At 48.3% G+C, this 22,343-nt stretch overlaps 1 protein-coding gene across 2 annotated transcripts in view; it reads left to right on the forward strand.

Annotated features, from left to right (window-relative positions):
• Positions 1 to 8,068: 8,068 nt before the first annotated feature.
• Positions 8,069 to 22,343, forward strand: part of HEBP1 (heme binding protein 1) — a 119,592-nt gene continuing 105,317 nt past the window's right edge. For both annotated transcript variants that reach the window (XM_075320898.1, XM_075320899.1), the window contains exon 1: positions 8,069 to 8,373. In XM_075320898.1, the coding sequence (XP_075177013.1) occupies positions 8,296 to 8,373 (78 nt within the window). In that variant the 5' untranslated portion in view covers positions 8,069 to 8,295. The remainder of the gene's footprint in view (positions 8,374 to 22,343) is intronic.

The following is a 22,343-nucleotide window of genomic DNA, read 5'->3' on the forward strand; positions in this document are numbered from 1 at the left end:
GGCACTCTAAATCTCCCAGACTAAGTCAGTAAGTCCCAATGGATAGTAATGCAAAATCACTCTTTATTGGTCCGTATTAAGAACATTTTTTTTTTCATAAGCATATATGTTTTTGTCCAAAACAAGTTACAATTGACGTTTCGGGCTGAGCCTTCGTCAGATTGGACTTATCTGCATGTAATCATGAAAAATGACAATAATCAGTATCACATAAGAGTGAGAGAACAATAACATAAACTCGAACAATGTAGAGGTACAATTGGCATGCAGCAAAAAAATTGCAACACAGCAAGAAATGAAACACATGATACAAATGTCATAATACAGTACAAGGACAATATAGTAATGACAAATATGGGGTCAGAGTAGACTTAGACAGCTCTGGTACGAAAGAGATGTCAATCATAAAGTAACATGTGCAGTAGGTGTAGAGCTACAGTATGCATGGCAGAGCTAATGGGTAGACCGACCATAGAAAAAGAACGGAGAAAAAGTGGAGAAAAAGTGGAGAAAAAGTGGAGAATAAGTGGAGAATAAGTGGAGAAAAAGTGGAGAAAAAGTGGAGAAATAGTGGAGAAAAAAATGGAGAAAAAGTGGAGAAAAAGTGGAGAAAAAAATGGAGAAAAAGTGGAGAAAAAGTGGAGAAAAAGTGGAGAATAAGTGGAGAAAAAGTGGAGAAAAAGTGGAGAAAAAGTGGAGAAAAAGTGGAGAAAAAGTGGAGAAAAAAATGGAGAAAAAGTGGAGAATAAATGGAGAAAAAGTGGAGAAAAAGTGGAGAAAAAGTGGCGAAAAAGTGGAGAAAAAATGGAGAAAAAGTGGAGCACCCTTTGGTGCCTTTCATGTGGCACTAAGGGGTGCTTAGCTTTGTATTTAGCCAAAAAAATGAAAAAAAAAAATGACGTAGGGTTCCCCCTAGTTTTGTAGCCAGCTAGGGTAAAGCAGACGGCTGCAGCCTGCAGACCACAGCTGGCAACCTCACCTTGGCTGGTAATCCAAAACTGAGGGCACCCCACGCTGTTATTTTAAATTAAATAAATAATTTAAAAAAAAAAAAACACGTAGGGGTCCCCCAAAATTGGATCACCAGCCAAGGTAAAGCAGACAGCTGGGGCCTGATATTCTCAGACTAGGGAGGTCCATGGTTATTGGACTCTCCCAAGCCTAAAAATAGCAGGCCGCAGCCGCCCCAGAAGTGGCGCATCCATTAGATGCGCCAATCCTGGTGCTTCGCCCCAGCTCATCCCGCGCCCTGGTGCGGTGGCAAACGGGGTAATATATGGGGTTAATACCAGATGTGTAATGTCACCTGGCATCAAGCCCTGGGGTTGGTGAGGTCAGGCGTCTATCAGATACCCGACATCACCAACCCAGTCAGTAATAAAAAAAAATAGACGACAAAACACATTTTTATTTGAAAAAACACTCCCCAAAACATTCCCTCTTTAACCAATTTATTAGAAAGAAAAACAAATCCAGGTCTGGTGTAATCCAAGGGGTTGCCATGACGATCCACACTGTCCCAGTCAATGAAGAGCAGGATGTTCCCCATTGGCTGGGAGAGCAGTGCAGTGACCTGAGCTAACATCAATGGGTCAGCCCAGGTCACTGCAGGGCATGACAAGTGCTGCTGTTAGCGAGGTACATTACCTGCGCTGATCTCCTGCACTGCTGACAGCCCCTGTCACTGAGTTCAATGACCGCCGCCTTCACAGCCAAGTATCGCGAGAGGCCCGTGACGTCACCGCTAGTCAGTCTCGGGTCGGAAGCGAGAGAAGGTGATGTGACAAGCGGCGGCCATGGAGGACAGTGACAGTGTACATGCCGCGGGCAGGAGGGGGCGGAGCGAGCTGAGCGGGAAGTGTGGGCTTCCTGCACGTAACTAAGATAAACATCGGGTTACTAACCAAAGCGCTTTGCTTGGATACCCGATGTTTATCTTGGTTACCAGCTTGTGGCAGGCTGCCAGCGATGGCTCCTGCACACTGTAGCTGGGAGGGGGGGGGGTGTGCGTGAGTGAGAGTGTGTGTGTGTGTGTGTGTGTGTGTGTGTGTGTGTACATGCCGCGGGCAGGAGGGGGCGGAGTGAGCTGAGCGGGAAGTGTGGGCTTCCTGCACGTAACTAAGATAAACATCGGGTTACTAACCAAAGCGCTTTGCTTGGATACCCGATGTTTATCTTGGTTACCAGCTTGTGGCAGGCTGCCAGCGATGGCTCCTGCACACTGTAGCTGTAAAAAGCCCTGCTTTTTGCTGCTAGAACCGTTCTCGAATGTATCTAGAACTATCGAGCTTTTGCAAAAAGCTCGAGTTCTAGTTCGATCTCGAACAGCCCCAAAAATCACTTGAGCTTAGAACTGGAGAACCTCGAACCACGAACCGCGCTCAACTCTACTCTTGAGGCACTGCAATGGGCATAAGGTCTCGAAAATCCTCAGTCTCAAAAGGGTGTAAAGGAAGCCTTTCTGTAGCCATCAAGTTTGAGATGCTGAAACTAAACCTCTTAGGCATGTCATGCCCTTCGAAAATCATGTAAAACACAGCGAGGGGACTCCAACCACAGTCTCCCTCATTTGCACTAATTGGGCCACACACACCCCACTTGACTGGCATCAGTTGACCCCCCTTTTCAAAATGAAAAAGATGCTTTGCATGAAGCACTCTCAAAAATACGCATGCCTTTCACCTCCCCTGGCTGACCCAGGGGAAGAAAAGTCCTCTGAGAGCCATGACTTGTTCATCTTGGTTTCTTTTTTCAAAAGTGAGGGGACTCCAACCACAGTCTCCCTCGTTTCCACTAATTGGGCCACACACACCCCACTTGACTGGCATCAGTTGACCCCCATTTTCAAGATGAAAAAGATGCTTTGCATGAAGCACTCTCAAAAATACGTGTGCCTTTCGCCTCCCCTGGCTGACCCAGGGGAAGAAAAGTCCTCTGAGAGCCATGACTTGTTCATCTTGGTTCTTTTTTCAAAAGTGAGGGGACTCCAACCACAGTCTCCCTCATTTCCACTAATTGGGCCACACATACCCCACTTGACTGGCATCAGTTGACCCCCATTTTCAAGATGAAAAAGATGCTTTGCATGAAGCACTCTCAAAAATACACGTGCCTTTCGCCTTCCCTGGATGACACAGGGGAAGAAAAGTTCTCTGAGAGCCATGACTTCCTCATCTTGGTGAACGTTAGTATGTCCACATTGTCAGTGGACAGACGCGTGTGCTTATCTGTCAGCACACCCCCAGCAGCACTGAGGACACGTTCCGAGAGAACGCTGGCTGCGGGACACGACAAGATCCCCAAGGCGTACGTGGTAGCTCAGGCAATTTATCCAGATTGGAAGCCTAAAATGAGCAGGGCTCAAGTTGCACAGTAATGGCATCGATGTTCCCTTGCATATACTCATATATCTGTGCCTCCTCTTTTTCCTTGTCCAGCTCTTTTGTTTTCGCATGAGTATATGTCCTTGTCACTTTCCCATGTGTTTGTGTTGTATTGTGAGTTGTTTGTCACCTTTTGGACCACTTTGAGGGTGTTTTCTAGGTATTTTTATGTGTTTGTGATTGCCTCCCATTGTTTCCTATGGGGTTCGAGTGGTTCGCCGAACCGGTTCGCCGAACTGAACTCAAACTAGACCTCCGTGCGACGAACCATGCTCGAGCCGAACCGCGACCGGTTCGCTCATCTCTAGTCACCTCCTTGAACCCAATTTGAGTCACTGGTAACCCGTTGACAGCGTAGATGGTAATGCTGTCATCTGGCGGGGTGAGTTCATCATCTAACCAAAACTTCTTATACAATTCATAGGGAATAGTTGTTACTTGGGAGCCGGTATCAAGAAGTGCAGAGGTCGGGATCCCATCCAGGGTGATGGAGACGATGGTCCGACCCCCTACATACCGCTCTCGCCAGTCTGCTGGGCCCTGGGAGTTTATTCCTGGGGATTGGCCCTTGGCCCCAGGGGTTGCCCGTTTAAAGGACAGATCCGGGCATAATGTCCAGTCTTATTACATTTGTAACAAACAAGCTGTCCATGCCGGTCACTGTTCCGTCCTCTATACGTCGAGGTCCTTCCTCTCATCCAGGGGACATCATCCGGGCAGTTGGCTAGCTGGATCTTCCCTGCTGTCTTGGTCTTTAGCTTGAGCTGCATCGCCTCTAAGATCCTTGCGACATCACTGCTCAGCTGCTGCACCTGTGAATATAAATCGCTGATTCTGGCTACGGGCAGTACCGAGGATGTTGGTTCCGGTAATGCTAAGGCAGGGGGCTTCACGTGTAGGGGAAAGGTGCAGGCATGCCAGTTTTGAAGGGGAGAGTCAGTAGCCTCCAGGGGCTGCAGGGCCTTGATCGCCCGCTCTTTCAAGACAGCAAAGTCGAGTGTTGGATGCTCCAGGGCCCACATCCGGAGTTGTTTACGGTCGTCTTCCACTGATCCCAGGCCTTGCAGGAACTGCTCCACAAGCATCTTGTTCCCCTTCTGTTCACCGATGTCGTTGATCAGTTTCAGAGTCCGTAGCACCGCATGCAGTCTCAGGGCATAATCTCTGATGCTGTTTTGGGGGCGCTGTTTACAGCTGTAGAACCTCATTCTTAGCTCGGCTTCGGTTTGGGTCTCAAAGGCAGCTCCCAACCGTTTAGAGATGGCGGGGACCGAAGTCCAGTCCTCATCAGTGCACGTTTCCACTTCCAATTCAGTAGCGCCTGTCAATTGACCAAGTAACACCGACGCTCTCTGCCGGCCGGTCAGGCATACATGTCAAGAAAGGTACAGATCTTCCACTTGAACCCCTGCAACGCATCAGGTCGGCCATTGTATTGTGGGAGCCAGGCAGTGCCAGGCACGTAGGGTAAGGTGATCGGCATGATGGGTACAACCGCCTCGGCCCCAGGTGCCGCCAATCTTGCGACCAGAGCAGCACCCGCTGCATCTGCCTCACCCTGGTCTGGAGGGTGTAACGCCGCGACACTTACATCATCTGGTGCCGACATCTTCACGCTCCCCCTTGGTTTTCGCCAGCCACTCATTGCTGCGCTGGGGCCTTCTGGGAACTTCCGGTTCTCAAATTCTCAGGTCGAAGGGCGGGGCTTCGGCTTTGCGCGCTTTTGGTCTGGAAGATAGCGTTTTGGTGCCAAAGATGGTGAAAAATGGTGGAAAATGGTGGGAACGGAACTTTCACTCACAGTTTTCGGACTTTAAAGGCCACTTTACACGCTACGATTTATCTGACGATCTCATTAGCGATGTGACATGCCCAGATTATAGTTACGATTTGCCGAGATCGCACATAGGTCGTTTATTAGCGGTCACACGTAACGGTCTCACAAGCGACGCAAAATCGTTCAGCGATCTATTGTTTGCCCAAGGCGGTCGTGTGGATGTTGTTCGTCGTTTGCAGGGTATCAAACATACCAATATGTCTGCTGCGTTCCAAATGATGAACAATATTTTGAAAGTGAACGACGTGTCAATGATCAATGATTTTCAACCTATTTGCGATCGTTCGGAGTCGCACGTAGGTGTCACACACAATGACGTCGCTAACGATGACGGAAGTGTGTCACGGTATCCGTGACCCCGACGACATATTGTCAGATAAATCGTAGCGTGTAACACCGCCTTTAGAGTTCATTTTTATTAATAGAACCATGGGAATGCTACCGGTTGTGGCGGTAGCCGTGGCTCAGCCTACTCCACTGCAGCCCCTTCCTGCGGCAGTCCATTCCAAATGTCCCTCTCCCTTCAACCCGCCACCCAAACAACCTGAAGCCCACCGCTTCCTACTTGGTTCCATGACAGGGTTGAAGTCCTGGAGACATAAAAGACGACTATGGTGGGTGCACTGGGCGCAACTATTTACAAAAGCACAAGTTCGTGCTGGCCGCTGCCAGTCCCGCAGCCATGGTCCATATCTTAACCTTAAATAATGTGGCAGTAAATCAGGTGACTTTCCCGGATAATCACATTTTCATTCAACATTAGCAGCATTTTCTTAAACATGTCATTTTATATGGCCATCCCACAGGGGTCATCCTATACATTATTTTGTTTAGGTATTATTGTGACATCGTTGTGCCCTGTGGGTGCATTCTAATATAGGATATTTTCATCACAGGTTTAGCCAATTGTCATCTTTTTATATCACTTCTTAAGGTTATCCTGTATCCTTATTATTTTGCCATAGACTATATCAATAATATATGCTACTATTCTCCTCTCACGGTACTGCTGCTTTATAGAGTTTTTTCTATTTTGCCGTATCTGTATATATTTCTACCTTGGGGACCGTGTATTTCAAATAATATTATATTTATCACAGAATTATATGTACTATATGGGGCAGATGGCAGTTTTGTTCTAAAGGCCGCTTTACACTCTGCGATATCGTTACCGACATCGCTAGCGTGCGTTCTCGCCCCCATCGGTTCTGTGTCACGGGCAAATCGCTACCCGTGGCGCACAATATCGCTCAGACCTGTCACACTACTTACCTGCCTAGTGACGTCGCTGTGACCGGCGAACCGCCTCCTTTCTAAGGGGGCGGTTAGTTCATCATCACAGCGACGTCACTAAGCGACCACCCAATAGAAGCAGAGGGGGCAGAGATGAGCGGGACGAACATCCTGTCCACCGCCTTCCTTCCTCATTGCCAGTGGCCGCAGGTAAGGTGAGGTTCCTCGTTCCTGCGGTGTCACACATAGCGATGTGTGCAGCCACAGGAACGACGAACAACATCGTATCTGCAGCTGCAACGATATTTGGGAATAGGGGGGCGTGTCAACGATTAACAATTTTGCACGATTTTGCAACTCTTTTTGATCACACGTAGGTGTCACACGCAACGACATCGCTAACGCGACCGGATGTGCGTCACGAATTCCGTGACCCCGACGACATCGCTTTAGCGATGTCGCTGCGTGTAAAGCGGCCTTTAAATTATTTTAATTGTCTGTGTTTTGTATGTTCCAGGCATAATAAAATTTATATACCTTGTTTATATATTGGTGTGCACTTGTTTCTATTGAGGCATTTTCTCTTCCCCCTTTTCTTGGTTACTCCTCCTCCTAGTTGTAGAAGCCATTTGAATTGTATTGTTAGGTTATGTGTGCACGTAGCGTTCTGCCCTGCAGAAATTTCTGCAGCGATTTGAACAGCACACGTGCGGTTCAAATCGCTGCAGAAAGAGTCCGTAATGAAAAAAAAAAAAGCCGATTCCATGCGCTCTGAGTGCAGCCCCTCCCATTAGACAGAGTGGGCACTGCATGCAGAGCGCAGGAAAGAAGTGACATGTTACTTCTTAGAACGCGCACTTCGGGCACCAGCCGAAGCGCTGCGCTCTAATACGCCACGTGCGCACGTCTCCTGCATAATCTTCATAGATTGTGCTGGGGACGCAGGACGCATGCAGTTACGCTGCGGTGCAGATCGCAGCGTAACTGCATGCAAATACGCAACATGCGCACATAGCCTGGATCTATCTGGCATTTGTGCACCTTGTCTTCTAATTATATTGTTGTGAACAGAAAGTTGACATGGCATCACAGGATCCCCGAGGTCACAGAGCTTGGTGGTCAGGCGATGGGGAAGGGCGGTCCGCAATAGCGCCACTCACAGGCACTATTGACAACACAAGGTATTTGGGAGAAACATTGTTTCTCAACATAATATCGATGTGGCCAATAATGAATATGGGTGAACCACTTCTTTAATTAAGATTATAAGTGAAACATGTCTACCGCCCAGAATACTGATATGAACACATTAGCAACATTAACTGTGAATGGTGAATTATAATAGTTACAATATAAATAACCTGCAGCACAAATATGGCCAACTTCAAAAGAAATCAGGGTAGCATTCATTTTTTTTACAAGTGGAAAAAAATCCTCTGTTTTTATCGATTGTTCAGGAATTTGTGGCATGCTGCCAAAACTGCTGAATGTTGGGAATGGGCAGTTTACTTCTGCTGTTCTCCAGGAACAATTTAAACCACCAAATACTGCTGAGCTCATTATAAGTGTGACACTATTAGGCAAAGCCTGCCTCTGTCTCCTCCCAATAATACACAGGAAGACAAGACAGGCGCGTATGCTTTCTCTACTTCCCATTCAGCTCCACAGTCAGCAGCAAGAAAGATAGGAAGTAGGGAAAGTGGCATTAAAGTGTGCAGCACAGGTAGCCCTTCAGGATACATAGACTTACAGTAAGATATATTACAGACTATTATATTATATTCACAGCCATCAGGGGAACTAGCAGCCAGAAGTGAGAGCCAATACACCGCCCTGTCAGCAATGTTTGGGATGATAAGAAACTCACTTTTTGGAGGAGTAGAACTTAATAAGGGGACGCTGATTAAAAAACAAGATAAGGTAAGAAATGACACGATCTTTTACTATGCATTGTGAGTTTATTTTACGTTAAAAGCTATTTACCAAGTCATAGATATCATAGATACTGCTGAGAGTGGGGCATTGTGCACTCATGCTACCTAAAGAGCCAAGGACCATAATTAAGTTTGAGCACTCAGGCCTCTTTCACACATCAGTTTTTTTGTCATCAATCACAATCCGTCTTGTGAGTGATGTAACGGATCCGTCGCAGATTTTGTTAAAACTGATGCGACGGATCCTGTAAAAAAAAAAACCGGATCCGTTGTATAATTTTTGTTTTTCCATGTGAAAGGTTATTTGGTAGTAAAATCTCCTGAGAGAGAGAGATCTTTCTGTTTTAAAAAAACTGAAACCGTCGCTGAAATACGTCATCTGACGGATCCTACGCCCATAGGCTTCCATTCTAAAACACGACGGACAGTGATGGATCCAGCACTGTCCATTTTTTCGACGGTGACAAAAAACGCTCCCCTGGACGTCGCTTCCGTCGGCCACAAACACATTTTTCGACGGATCTGTCGTCCGACAGATGCAACGTGAGGCCATCTGTTGCTAATACAAGTCAATAAGAAAAAAACGTATCCAGCGCTGGCAAAAAACTGATGTGTGAAAGGGGCCTTAATTGGGCGCTAGTTTAGGACGGCTATAGTCATCATATTCAGCCTGCTGCATTACTGGCTGATCTGGTGAAGGCTGCATCCAGATGACATTATAAATGGCATAGAGATCCAGCGAGGTTACGCCTGGAGGTTGGACTTGTTATCAGGAGCTGACTGACAAGCTGTGCCTTGCAGATATCCCCCCAGAGTTTAACTCCTTAAGGAAAAAAAAATATTATTATTATAATTATTTTGGGCTGTTGACCAAACATTTTTCTCTATTGTCATATTTTAGGAGCCATATTATTTTTTCATTTTTCAACTTGACAAGCTATATAAGGGCGTGTTTTTGCTGTATGAGTTGTATTTATCAGTGGTACTATTTTAGGTACTTCTAACTTACACTTATGAACAAAAGGGTAACAATTAGGCTATGTGCGCACGTGTGCGCTCTGCACCGCACACAAAAGGTCCGCTTCAAAGCGCAGCTGAAAAGATCTGTTCTGAAGCGCCTGGTGCCTGCAGAATTTGTGCTCTCTGCATGCTGCCTCTCCCTATAGACAGCATGCAAAGCGCACGAAAGAAGTGACATGTCACTTCTTAGAACGCACGCATCGGGCAGCAGCCAAATCGCTGCGTTCTAATACGCCACGTGCGCACGTCTCATGCACAATCTTCATAGATTGTGCTGGGGACGCAGGACGCATGCAGTTATGCTGCGGTGCAGAACACAGCGTAACTGCATGCAATACGCACACGTGCGCACATAGCCTTAGAGCTGGTCGAACTCGCGAAAAACCTTTGAAAAAAAAATCATTTGTTTATGTGTCACCGTATTTTGGGAACCATACATTTTAGAATTTTCCATCAATAGAGCAGTGTGATAGCTTATTTTATGTGTGACATGCTGAAATTTTCATTGGTGCCTCTTAGTGGCACATACAACTTTAAGGCCAGGGCCACACGGGGCACTAGTGCAATTGTGGCATGACACTCCGCTGGCAGCACAGCGGGAGCCTTGTGTCATGCAAGTGTCCCTGCGACTGAGGTCTGACTGTGGGAGCGGACCTCCGCTGCGGGGAGCGGGCCAGCTCTGAGGAGGGGCGGGGATTTCTCTCCCTCTCTCCCCCGTAGCCAACTATTGCGATTCTCGCTCTGCACCGGTGTACCGCGAGTGTAGTGCGATTTTTCTCTCGCCCCATACACTTGAATGGGTGCAAGAGAAAAGAGTACTGCATTACAATCGCAGCATGCTGCGATTGGTTTCTCTGTCCGATTATGGCTGAGAAAATAATCGCTCATGTGTGCTGACACGCAGGCTAAAATTGGTTCGAGTGGAATGTGATGTTTTATCACACTTCACTCGCATCGATTTTCTCACCGTGTGGCTTAGGCCTTAATACACTTTGTGAACAAACAAAAAACAGCAATTCTGTTTAAATGTTATTTTTTTTTTTCTGTGATTGAGTGATTACAATAATAGCTAATTTGTTAGTTATTTTGAAGTACTTTTGTTTTATTACTTTTGCACAAGAAAATAACTTTGACATTTTTTGGGGGGGCCATTGTGGCGCCCTGGACAAGCCAGGACGTCACAGATACTGCAACAACACACCCCACACCCCGGCTAGGCACATCTAGGTCAAACAAAAATCCTTGTTGCCTCCCTCCAGGGGCTGATGTCCACACCAGGGGGTGGAGCCAGGCAGTTGGCCCCACCCACCGAGCAGTTCACAGTCCTGGAGGCGGGAAAAGGAAGGAGATCAGTTTTGGAGGGGAGTGAAGTGGTAGTAGAAGAGACTGACCGTGTCCGGGTGCGTGGCCCGGGCACATACAGCAAGGTTGGCAGACGGTGGTGACCGTCTACAGGAGAGGCTGATTGACGTGAACCGTAAGGACCGGGGACAGGCGGTGGCCCGCCGGTACCGGATCGGGGAGCGAAGAGAAGCCAGCACCATTCGGCAGGGCTTACGGACCCCGACCAGGCTAGGAGTCACCGTAAAACCGGTCAAATCCGTTAGCGAAGGGAACCTCCGGGGTTTCCCAGCAGTCAAGACCCGATTGAAGGCAACAGCTCAAACTGTGAGGGGAAATACAGTCACCGCCAAGGCTACAGTTTCCAGGGCCAGAGCCTGCAGGCAAAAGGGGCTCCCTCAGCATCCATCCAAGCTGGGGAGCGGGTTACCGGTGGGAAGCCACCAGAATCGAGAACATAACACAGGTGCAGGGAAAGGCAGTCACCACCAACCTACCGGGAGAAGAACAACTGCAGGCGTCTGTGGGACCCGTCCATCCAGCCATTTGTTTTGCCGGAGGCTTTGCGTTCATCGTTGGCTGAGTGGGTGCCGCTGTGCCGTGCGGCGCCGCGCTGGCCCTGCACCTCACCGGGCCCCGTGGCCCGCCTGCCATCCCTCCCTCACCGGGCCCCGGGACAACCAATCCCCCTACCCACAGAGGGGAAGAACAACATCTAAGCTGCTCCCTGTCATCGCTCCCGGGATCCCCGTCCAGAGCAGCGGTGGTGTCACAACCTCACCACAACCGCGGGTGGCGTCACAGACAATAAATCCCCAACACCATTCCCCTTTTCACTCACGGGCGAGGAGCGCCGCTCAAGTCCCCGGATCCGGCCCACCGCTCGAGCCACCGAGCAGCAAGCGAAGCAGCAGCAGCACCGGACCCGAGCGTGGTGAGCACAGCATCCCCTCCCCGCCCGCGACAACTTGGCGTCACGAACAGGATCTTACCGCTTTGCCGTCTGGTAGAGGTGCGGCTTGTCACCGCTGGAGGTGTCCGGCCGAAAATTTTGAGAAGCCGCCATTTTGGGCGCGAAAAGTCCCCGCTCGAGCGTCTCCTCGAGCAGTGGAGGCGTGAAAACCAAAACCCCGCCCCTGTAGAGGAGGAGCCGGAAAAAGGGGGACAGATGGCGTCTGGCCGCATGTAGCCTGCGGCTATAAAAGCAGGGACGCCAGGACCCTGCGGCCATCTTTCGGTTCCTGGAAGAGGCCGCTGCAGCGATGTACCAACCGTCCCGCAGCACCGTAGCCCCCGCGCCCGGGACCGCGGCGTGGGTGGAGGTCCGGACCGCCCAGCTACAGCAACGGCTGCAGATCCGGGTGCAGCTCCTCTTGGAGGAGTGGGAGGCCGACATGGAGGAGGTGGTGGCGGCCATACGGAGACGCGAGGTGGAGAGAGTTCTGGAGGAGCGGGTAAGGGGACCCATGCCCCTGTACCCCTAGCGGGTCGGTCATCGCGGCCGAGGGGTCCGGTCTACACCCGCTCGCCCTGCTACCTCCCCCGCTACCCGTATTGGCTGCTGCTGCCCCGTCACTAGGCCCGATACCACCACGATCGGTAGCGGTACCCTGCCCATCCGCCCCGGCGGACCGGTCTGCAGCAGAAGTCCGTGACCGCCCGGAACCGCTTCCTTGGAAGACACCAAAGGCCGAGCCCGTCGGTGAGGCTGTACCGGAGGCACCGGTGACCGTTCCTGACCCCGGACCGACCCCGGCAGCCCGTCTCATGCAGGAGGAGGCGGAGGTTCAGCGGGGGAGGATCCCTGTGCCCGTTCCCCACACCTCGGCTGAGGTTGCGCCGGGTCGTCGCTGTGAGGCAGCACCCCAGGCCAAATCACCACGGGACCTTCCACCCAGATTGCCAGTGGTGGGCAGCGTCAAGGAGGTCTCACGGGGCCCAACCCGTGCGCAGGGGCCCGCAGCAGCCCGGTATTGGGACAGGGAGCCGACACCGCTGGGCCGGGAGATTGCCGAAAGGGGGAGGAGAAAGGCGGAGTTGGTGACCCGCACTATTGAAGAGAAGGAGCGTCTCCGAAGAGCCAACTTCCGGGTGCGGGGCCCGAGATATGAAGGACAGGTGCAGAGATTTGATACTCGAAGGGGGTATGGCTTCATTTATGAACCAAGCCTGGAGGCTGAAGTCTTTGTGGCCCGAAGAGATGTGAATGACCATCTGCCAGAAGACCATCCAAGCCACAATCTGCTCCCCGGTGACCTCGTCAACTACACCCGACATTGTGGGGAGAGGGGCTGGTACGCTCTGGGTGTCCGGCTGAGAGGAGGCCAGGGGCCTCAAGCACCCGTTCAGCCCCCTACCCCGGTCGGCGAGGTGGACCTAAAGTGAAGCCGGCGGCCCTCCGCCCGAAAGTTGTCCCCGTTGGGACCATCAGCACCGTTGTTGTTAGAAAAGAATGATAAGTGAATTAACAGAAGATGTCACCTGATTGGAACTTTGATTGAACCGGCTGTTGCCGGCAACGAGTCCCCATAGGGATTTTCTGCAACTGTTGCGTAAGGGACTTCTTACGGACAAGCCCGAGAACTGGCAGGGCAACCACAAACTAGTGGGATGTAAATAATTGTTGGCTTAATCCGTACCGCCTCCGGAGAGGCTGATTTGGGAGGATGGGCCTGGAGGAAAGGGATGGCCCAGGCCCGCCACTACCGTAACCGGTGGCGATCCTCCGGGGGTTCAGGGGTCCCCATGGACGTGGGATCCCTGAAAGAGACCGTACCCGCTCGGGCAACTTGGTTCTGGACTGGGGTCAAGGGGTGCTGCCCACTTCTTAGGGGCAGCATCAGGGCCAGGTTGTTTGGGTGGGAGAAGAGCGGAAGCCGTACTGTTATAAAATAATTGTGATGTTTTTACATGTTTTACCGTTTTTCTATCTTTGCAGTTAAAACAAAAATAAAACCGGTGATGGACGGGCAGCCCGCGGACGGTCTGCATTTTACTAAAGGCCCTGTCACACACAGAGATAAATCTGTGGCAGATCTGTGGTTGCAGTGAAATTGTGGACAATCAGTGCCAGGTTTGTGGCTGTGTACAAATGGAACAATATGTCCATGATTTCACTGCAACCACAGATCTGCCAAAGATTTATCTCTGTGTGTGACGGGGCCTTAAGGGGTAAGGTGGCGCCCTGGACAAGCCAGGACGTCACAGACACTGCAACAACACACCCCACACCCCGGCTAGGCACATCTAGGTCAAACAAAAATCCTTGTTGCCTCCCTCCAGGGGCTGATGTCCACACCAGGGGGTGGAGCCAGGTGGTTGGCCCCACCCACCGAGGAGTTCACAGTCCTGGAGGCGGGAAAAGGAAGGAGATCAGTTTTGGAGGGGAGTGAAGTGGTAGTATAAGAGACTGACCGTGTCCGGGTGCGTGGCCCGGGCACATACAGCAAGGTTGGCAGACGATGGTGACCGTCTGCAGGAGAGTCTGATTGACGTGAACCGTAAGGACCGGGGACAGGCGGTGGCCCGCCGGTACCGGATCGGGGAGCGAAGAGAAGCCAGCACCATTCGTCAGGGCTTACGGACCCCGACCAGGCTAGGAGTCGCCGTAAAACCGGTTAAATCCGTTAGCGAAGGGAACCTCCGGGGTTTCCCAGCAGTCAAGACCCGATTGAAGGCAACAGCTCAAACCGTGAGGGGAAATACAGTCACCGCCAAGGCTACAGTTCCCAGGGCCAAAGCCTGCGGGCAAAAGGGGCTCCCTCAGCATCCATCCAAGCTGGGGAGCGGGTTACCGGTGGGAAGTCACCAGAACCAAGAACATAACACAGGTGCAGGGAAAGGCAGTCACCACCAACCTACCGGGAGAAGAACAACCGCAGCCGTCTGTGGGACCCGTCCATCCAGCCATTTGTTTTGCCGGAGGCTTTGCGTTCATCGTTGGCTGAGTGGATGCCGCTGTGCCGTGCGGCGCCGCGCTGCCCCCGCGGCCCTGCACCTACCCGGGCACCGTGGCCCGCCTGCCATCCCTCGCTCACCGGGCCCCGGGACAACCAATCCCCCTACCCACGGAGGGGAAGAACAACATCTAAGCTGCTCCCTGTCATTGCTCCCGGGATCCCCGTCCAGAGCAGCGGTGGTGTCACAACCTCACCACAACCGCGGGTGGCGTCACGGACAATAAATCCCCAACACCATTCCCCTTTTCACTCACGGGCGAGGAGCGCCGCTCAAGTCCCCGGATCCGGCCCACCGCTCGAGCCACCGAGCAGCAAGCGAAGCAGCAGCAGCGCCGGACCCGAGCGTGGTGAGCGCAGCGTCCCCTCCCCGCCCGCGACACCATCATATTCTTAAAGTCATTACTTTGTTAATTTGTTCTAATTACAAAGCTGTGAGGGTTTGTTTATTTTCTTAACGAGCTCTTATTTTTATTCATTCTATTTTTGGATCAAAAGGATTTTTATCACTTTTTATTTCATTTCGTTTGTGAGGTAGGATGAATAAAATGGCAAAATTGCTTTTTTTTTATCACTCTGCATCTCAAAAATTGGAATAGGAAGAGACTAGAATATTATAAACAACTGGCCCTCATAAAATGCTGTTGACAGTAAAAAAAAAAAAAAAAAGTGGTAAACATTAGCACAGTAACATAAATATGATATCACTATAATCAGAGTGACGTATGTGAATATATCATAACCATGATTTTGGTTTTTTTTTGCACTTTAGGCTATGTTCACACACGGCATCTTTTTTTTTTTTTTACCACAAAGATGCTGCGTTTTTGTCCCAAAAAAGTACCATGGCAAAAACACAAACACAATGCGTTTTTACCGCGTTTTGCTCAATGCATTTTTTTTTTAAGTCAAATCTATTGACTGGAAGGGCTCAAAAACGCTGGAAAACGCAAAAAGAATTGACATGCTTCATCTGCAAAAACGCAGCCAAGATGCAGACAAAAAAAATGCCCAGTGTGGACAGCAAAATAGAAATCTCATAGACGTTGCTGGGAAAAGGAAATGCATGCATTTAGGTGCATCTTTGTGATCTCAAAAATGCACCAATACACGGACCTGGAGGGCTGTTTGGGGACGGGATAATAAATTGGTGAAAGAGGGTGTGTTTTTATATTTTATTCCAAATAAAGGATTTTTTTCTCTGTGTTTGTACTTATTTACTTTCATTTCAAGGTTAGTGATGCGGGTATCTCATAGACGCCTATGCCATCACTTCCCTAGGGTTTAGTAGCAGCTGTACGCTGTTATTAACCTCTTATTACCCAAATTTCCATCTAAGTAGGGCAATGGAAGAGCTGGTAAAGCAACGGGATTGTCACATCTAATGGATGCGGCAATAACGGGTGGCTGCGGGCTGAGCATACCAGCCCCAGCTGGCTTTATCTTGGCTGGGTATCAAAATTGGGGGGAATGCACGTTTTTTTTGTTTTATTGTTTTTTAAATTTTTTATTTAAATGATTAAAAAAAAAAAGCTGCATGCGGTTTCTCTTAGGCCAGAGTCACACTTGTGAGAGACTCGCGCGAGTCTCGCGTTGCAGCACCGAGCACACTCTTCTGACGAGCGGGTCGGCCGCATGTGTTTCTATGTACCTGCATGCTCATGTTTGCAGAGCGGCAGGCCGTGCTGGGTGATGTGATGCGAGTCCCTCGCACATGTGACTCTGGGCTTATTTTGATACACAGCACAGATAAAGCCCGACAGCTGGGGGCTGCAGCCGTGGGCTTCATCTGTGCTGGCATCAGAATATGGGGGACCTTGCACCGATTGTTTTATTTATTTTTATACCACCATACTGACCAACAGACACTTGCACTGCTTTCCCCACCCACTGGCCATTCTGGCGCCTGTGATTGGTTGCAGTCAACTAACACTCAGGGTGGGGGCGCATCTAACTGCAAACAATTACACGATTCGGTGGGCGGGTAAAGCAGTAAATATTCAACTGTCTGCTCCAGAAGGGAAAGTGTGACTCGGAAGGAGTTTGCCGCCATGACACCGCATCAGTGAGTACACAGCGTGCACTCCTAACCCCCGATCCCTTCCGCCAATGTTTTTAATATCCGGATTCTGGTCCCCATAGACTTATATGGGTACCGAATTCTGGAGTGGATCCAGGCTTTTTTTTTTAAATTTAGCAGGGACCTGCTGGTCCCGATTATTTGCGAGTTCGACCAGCTCTACTGAAAACCCTAAATTCTGCCTATAATGGAGAACATACAGAAAATAAGGAAACACATGTAAAATAAAAGTTTAAAAAAGGCAAAGATTAAAAAGTGTAAGGTGAAAGTGAAAAACAGGTGATAAACACCAAAAGCTAGACAAAAATAAAGCACAAATGAAAATAAATATGAGCCTGTGTGTCAGCACACTTCAATTAACGAATAAATAAAATCCAAAATTGCTACACACTTAAAAACATTAGGTATTTTGTTAACATCTATTGATACAAAAGCGTGTAAGCCAATCAAACACACCAAGGTGACCTCAGTATGGATGGGTTATGCTCACTCACAGCGTTTTTACTTTATTGTTTGGTGCAGATTAATGTGTGATTTTTCTGCAGTATATTTTTAATAGATTGACTTTTATTCAGGAAAAACAATGCAGAAAATGCTGCAGAAACACAGAAAAGCTTGATTGCGGTGGGGATTTTTTGCAGTGTTTTTACACACTGCAAAACCTCTGAAAGAATTGACATTTTGCAGATTTCAAATATGCTGTAGTGGTTAAATTCAGTGAGAAAAAAACAAGTATGTGCATGAGATTTCTGAAATCTCATAGCTTTTGCTGGTACTGTAAAGTGCAGCTTATAACTCTAGCGATCCACTTCTCCATGTGCCCACCCACACTGCATTTATACTGTAGAAGAGAAAGAATGCAGGCTTAGCTCTAAATAAAACCTGACTTGGAAGCTGGGTGGATAAGGATACAGGGTTGTCACACCCCTCAATGCACAAAAATAAGAAAAAAAAAAACAAAGAAAAAAAAACATACATCAGGAACATAACTCCTCCAATGCAACATTAATGTAAAGTGAGTGCAGGGACTAGTCCCAAGGGAACTATATCCCCTAACTAGTCCACCCTCTTAGCATGTTGGCATGCGCACGGGGGCGTACAAACGTGCTATTCAATGCAGCGTCGCGAGCAGTGCCGCGCATACCTGTGTTCGCTGTGACCACGCTTCTGAATGCTGGACACTTCCGGTCATGTGCACTAGACCTCTCTGAAGCCGGGACGCGTACACCCGGCTTCATATTATGAATGACCGGAAGTTTCCGGCATTCAGAAGTGCGGTCACAGCGAACACAGGTACGCACGGCACCGCTCGTGGTGCTGCATTGAATAGCACGTTCGTACACCCCCGTGGAAATGCTAAGAGGGCGGACTAGTCAGGATATATAGCGCCCTTGGGACTATTCCCCGCACTCATTAGCATAAGATAAAAGATCTTTTAGAAATACTTTTTCTAAAGATCCCCAGATACAGGGACAGTTAGGCAGAGATTAGCAAAATGCATCCAGAACTGCTCGTGGTTCTGGGTGCAAATTGCACCTGACACAGGTTCCCTTTAAAAACAAAACTGAAATAATTTATTCTTTCCAGTCCCAAAAAACATAAAATTGTTTTCTCCGTTTTTCAGCTCATGGTATATTAAAATTAATAGTGTCAATCAAAATTGCAACTTAACCCTTAAGTCTATGTCAACAGAGGAAAAAATAGAAAGTTATGGATTTGGGAGGTATGGAGTTAAAAACTAAAACTATGGCTGCCTTCTGAAGGAGTTAATAAAGTAACTAGTTCCCTGGCATGTGATACTTTGTATTAGCCCATTATTTGCATTGTGGTTTGTTTTCAATTTCACAACTCTCTGCTACATTTCAAATAGATCATCTAATCAGTAAAAACTATTGCATTTTGGTTACTGTATAACATGGTCAGTTCGCAGTACACATCTTACATAATTAGGTGAACACGTGCCTCACTAGCAAACCATAGAAGCACCAATAGAAAGCATTTGTAGAGAATTGAAAATTTGAAATTGATATGTACTAGTTGGATTGGTAATGTATGCAAAGTTTACTCAAAGAGACACTATCATCAGTGACTTTATAGTAGTAATCCAGTACTTACAGTAAATATTGCTAAGAATAGGCCATCATTCTCAGATCAGTGAGGGTACAACCATGGCACCCCCACTGATCAGCTGTTTGCAGCTTCAGTGGCAACTTCATGTAAACACTGTGTGGAGCATGAACATAAAGCCTCTGATTACTATGAAGTGGCAATACCATCAGACACTAACATTGCTCAGATGCTGGTCTCCACTTTAAACGATGTAAATTTTATGGCAGCTCCCAGAGAGTTAAGTAGAAGCCAATTATGACATCATGGCTCCTGACTAGAGTTGAGCGCAGTTCGCGGTTCTCCAGTTCGCGGTTCGAGTGATTTTGGGGGCTGTTCTAGATCGAACTAGAACTCGAGCTTTTTTGCTAAAATTCGATAGTTCTAGATACGTTCAAGAACGGTTCTAGCCGCAAAAAGCAGGCCTTTTTACAGCTACAGTGTGCAGGAGCCATCGCTGGCAGCCTGCCAGAAGCTGGTAACCAAGATAAACATCGGGTATCCAAGCAAAGCGCTTTGGTTAGTAACCCGATATTTATCCTAGTTACGTGTGCAGGAAGCCGACACTTCCCCGCTCAGCTCGCTCCGCCCCCTCCTGCCCGCGGCATGTACACACACACACACACACACACACACTCTGCACATACACTCTGCACACATGGTCCCGCTCAGCTTACCTGCGGTGATGAAGTCCCGCCATCCCGACCTCAGCGCTGTCACTGTCCTCCATGGCCGCCGCTTGTCACATCACCTTCTCTCGCTTCCGACCCGAGACTGACTAGCGGTGACGTCACGGGCCTCTCGCGATACTTGGCTGTGAAGGCGGCGGTCATTGAACTCAGTGACAGGGGCTGTCAGCAGTGCAGGAGATCAGCGCAGGTAATGTACCTCGCTAACAGCAGCACTTGTCATGCCCTGCAGTGACCTGGGCTGACCCATTGATGTTAGCTCAGGTCACTGCACTGCTCTCCCAGCCAATGGGGAACATCCTGCTCTTCATTGACTGGGACAGTGTGGATCGTCATGGCAACCCCTTGGATTACACCAGACCTGGATTTGTTTTTCTTTCTAATAAATTGGTTAAAGAGGGAATGTTTTGGGGAGTGTTTTTTCAAATAAAAATGTGTTTTGTCGTCTATTTTTTTTTATTACTGACTGGGTTGGTGATGTCGGGTATCTGATAGACGCCTGACCTCACCAACCCCAGGGCTTGATGCCAGGTGACATTACACATCTGGTATTAACCCCATATATTACCCCGTTTGCCACCGCACCAGGGTGCGGGATGAGCTGGGGCGAAGCACCAGGATTGGCGCATCTAATGGATGCGCCACTTCTGGGGCGGCTGCGGCCTGCTATTTTTAGGCTGGGGAGAGTCCAATAACCATGGACCTCCCTAGTCTGAGAATATCAGACCCCAGCTGTCTGCTTTACCTTGGCTGGTGATCCAATTTTGGGGGGACCCCTACGTGTTTTTTTTTTTTTAATTATTTATTTAATTTAAAATAACAGCGTGGGGTGCCCTCAGTTTTGAATTACCAGCCAAGGTGAGGTTGCCAGCTGTGGTCTGCAGGCTGCAGCCGTCTGCTTTACCCTAGCTGGCTACAAAACTAGGGGGAACCCTACGTCATTTTTTTTTTCATTTTTTTGGCTAAATACAAAGCTAAGCACCCCTTAGTGCCACATGAAAGGCACCAAAGGGTGCAAAATTACAAAATGCAGGAGAGTGGGATATTATGTGTCTTTCTGCCATTATAATGACAGAAAAGACTGATATGAAGTGCACAAGAAAATCACCAGAGCGCTCTACGCTGTGAAAAGCAGTAGAAAATGGCACTGGAGTGAACATGTGACCGCCTCATGTAGGATGAAGCTATGGATCCTGGGTAAATTTATGCATTTACCCTCCTTCAGTTTTTTTGCAGTACACAAAAAAAATGGAAGGCACATGGATGACCTACGGACCGTCTACGGAACGGAAACGGATGCCACACGGATGCACCCGTGAAAAAAAACGGACTGTTTTTTGCAGACCGCAAAAATGGATCGGTCGTGTTAATGTAGCCTTATTCTGATCTGCCGTTTATAAACAGCAGGCAGAAATAAGTGAATAACGCCCCCCGGCGTCAGAAAATCTCCGGGGTTTCAGGGCTAGCTGAGACCCTGGAGATCATGATTCAGGATGGTTTTTCCGGTCCCCGCTCACATGATCACAGGTATACACCGTACACCGATGATCACGTTACAGTAAATGACAGCGCCGGTAAAAAATTATTTATCTCCCATCTGGCATGAACAAACACTTCTTCTCCACTTCTTCTCCACTTCTTCTCCACTTCTTCTCCACTTCTTCTCCACTTCTTCTCCACTTTTTCTCCACTTCTTCTCCACTTCTTCTCCACTTCTTCTCCACTTTTTCTCCACTTTTTCTCCACTTTTTCTCCACTTTTTCTCCACTTGTTCTCCACTTTTTCTCCACTTGTTCTCCACTTGTTCTCCACTTTTTCTCCACTTTTTCTCCACTTTTTCTCCACTTGTTCTCCACTTGTTCTCCACTTGTTCTCCACTTTTTCTCCACTTTTTCTCCACTTTTTCTCCACTTTTTCTCCACTTTTTCTCCACTTTTTCTCCACTTTTTCTCCACTTTTTCTCCACTTTTTCTCCACTTTTTCTCCACTTTTGCTCCACTTTTTCTCCACTTTTTCTCCACTTTTTCTCCACTTTTTCTCCACTTCTTCTCCACTTCTTCTCCACCTTCTCTCCACTTTTTCTCCACTTTTTCTCCACTTTTTCTCCACTTTTTCTCCACTTTTTCTCCACTTCTTCTCCACTTCTTCTCCACCTTCTCTCCACTTTTTCTCCGTTCTTTTTCTCTGTTCTTTTTCTATGGTCGGTCTACCCATTAGCTCTGCCATGCATAGTGTAGCTCTACACCTACTGCACATGTTACTTTATGATTGACATCTCTTTCGTACCAGAGCTGTCTAAGCCTACTCTGACCCCATATTTGTCATTACTATATTGTCCTTGTACTGTATTATGACATTTGTATCATGTGTTTCATTTCTTGCTGTGTTGCAATTTTTTTTGCTGCATCCCAATTGTACCTCTACATTGTTCGAGTTTATGTTATTGTTCTCTCACTCTTATGTGATACTGATTATTGTCATTTTTCATGATTACATGCAGATAAGTCCAATCTGACGAAGGCTCAGGCCGAAACGTCATTTGTAACTTGTTTTGGACAAAAACATATATGCTTATGAAAAAATTTTTTTTCATAATACGGACCAATAAAGAGTGATTTTGCATTACTATCCATTGTGACTTACTGACTTAGTCTGGGAGATTTAGAGTGCCGAGGTTACTCACTAATTTTATTTATTATTACCTCTGAGCACCTATATACCAGTGAGCAGAGCTTCCTCTACAGTAGTTCTCCTGATTAGGCAT

The sequence above is a fragment of the Anomaloglossus baeobatrachus genome, chromosome 8 (assembly GCF_048569485.1).
Source record: "Anomaloglossus baeobatrachus isolate aAnoBae1 chromosome 8, aAnoBae1.hap1, whole genome shotgun sequence".
NCBI classification, from domain to species: domain Eukaryota; kingdom Metazoa; phylum Chordata; class Amphibia; order Anura; family Aromobatidae; genus Anomaloglossus; species Anomaloglossus baeobatrachus.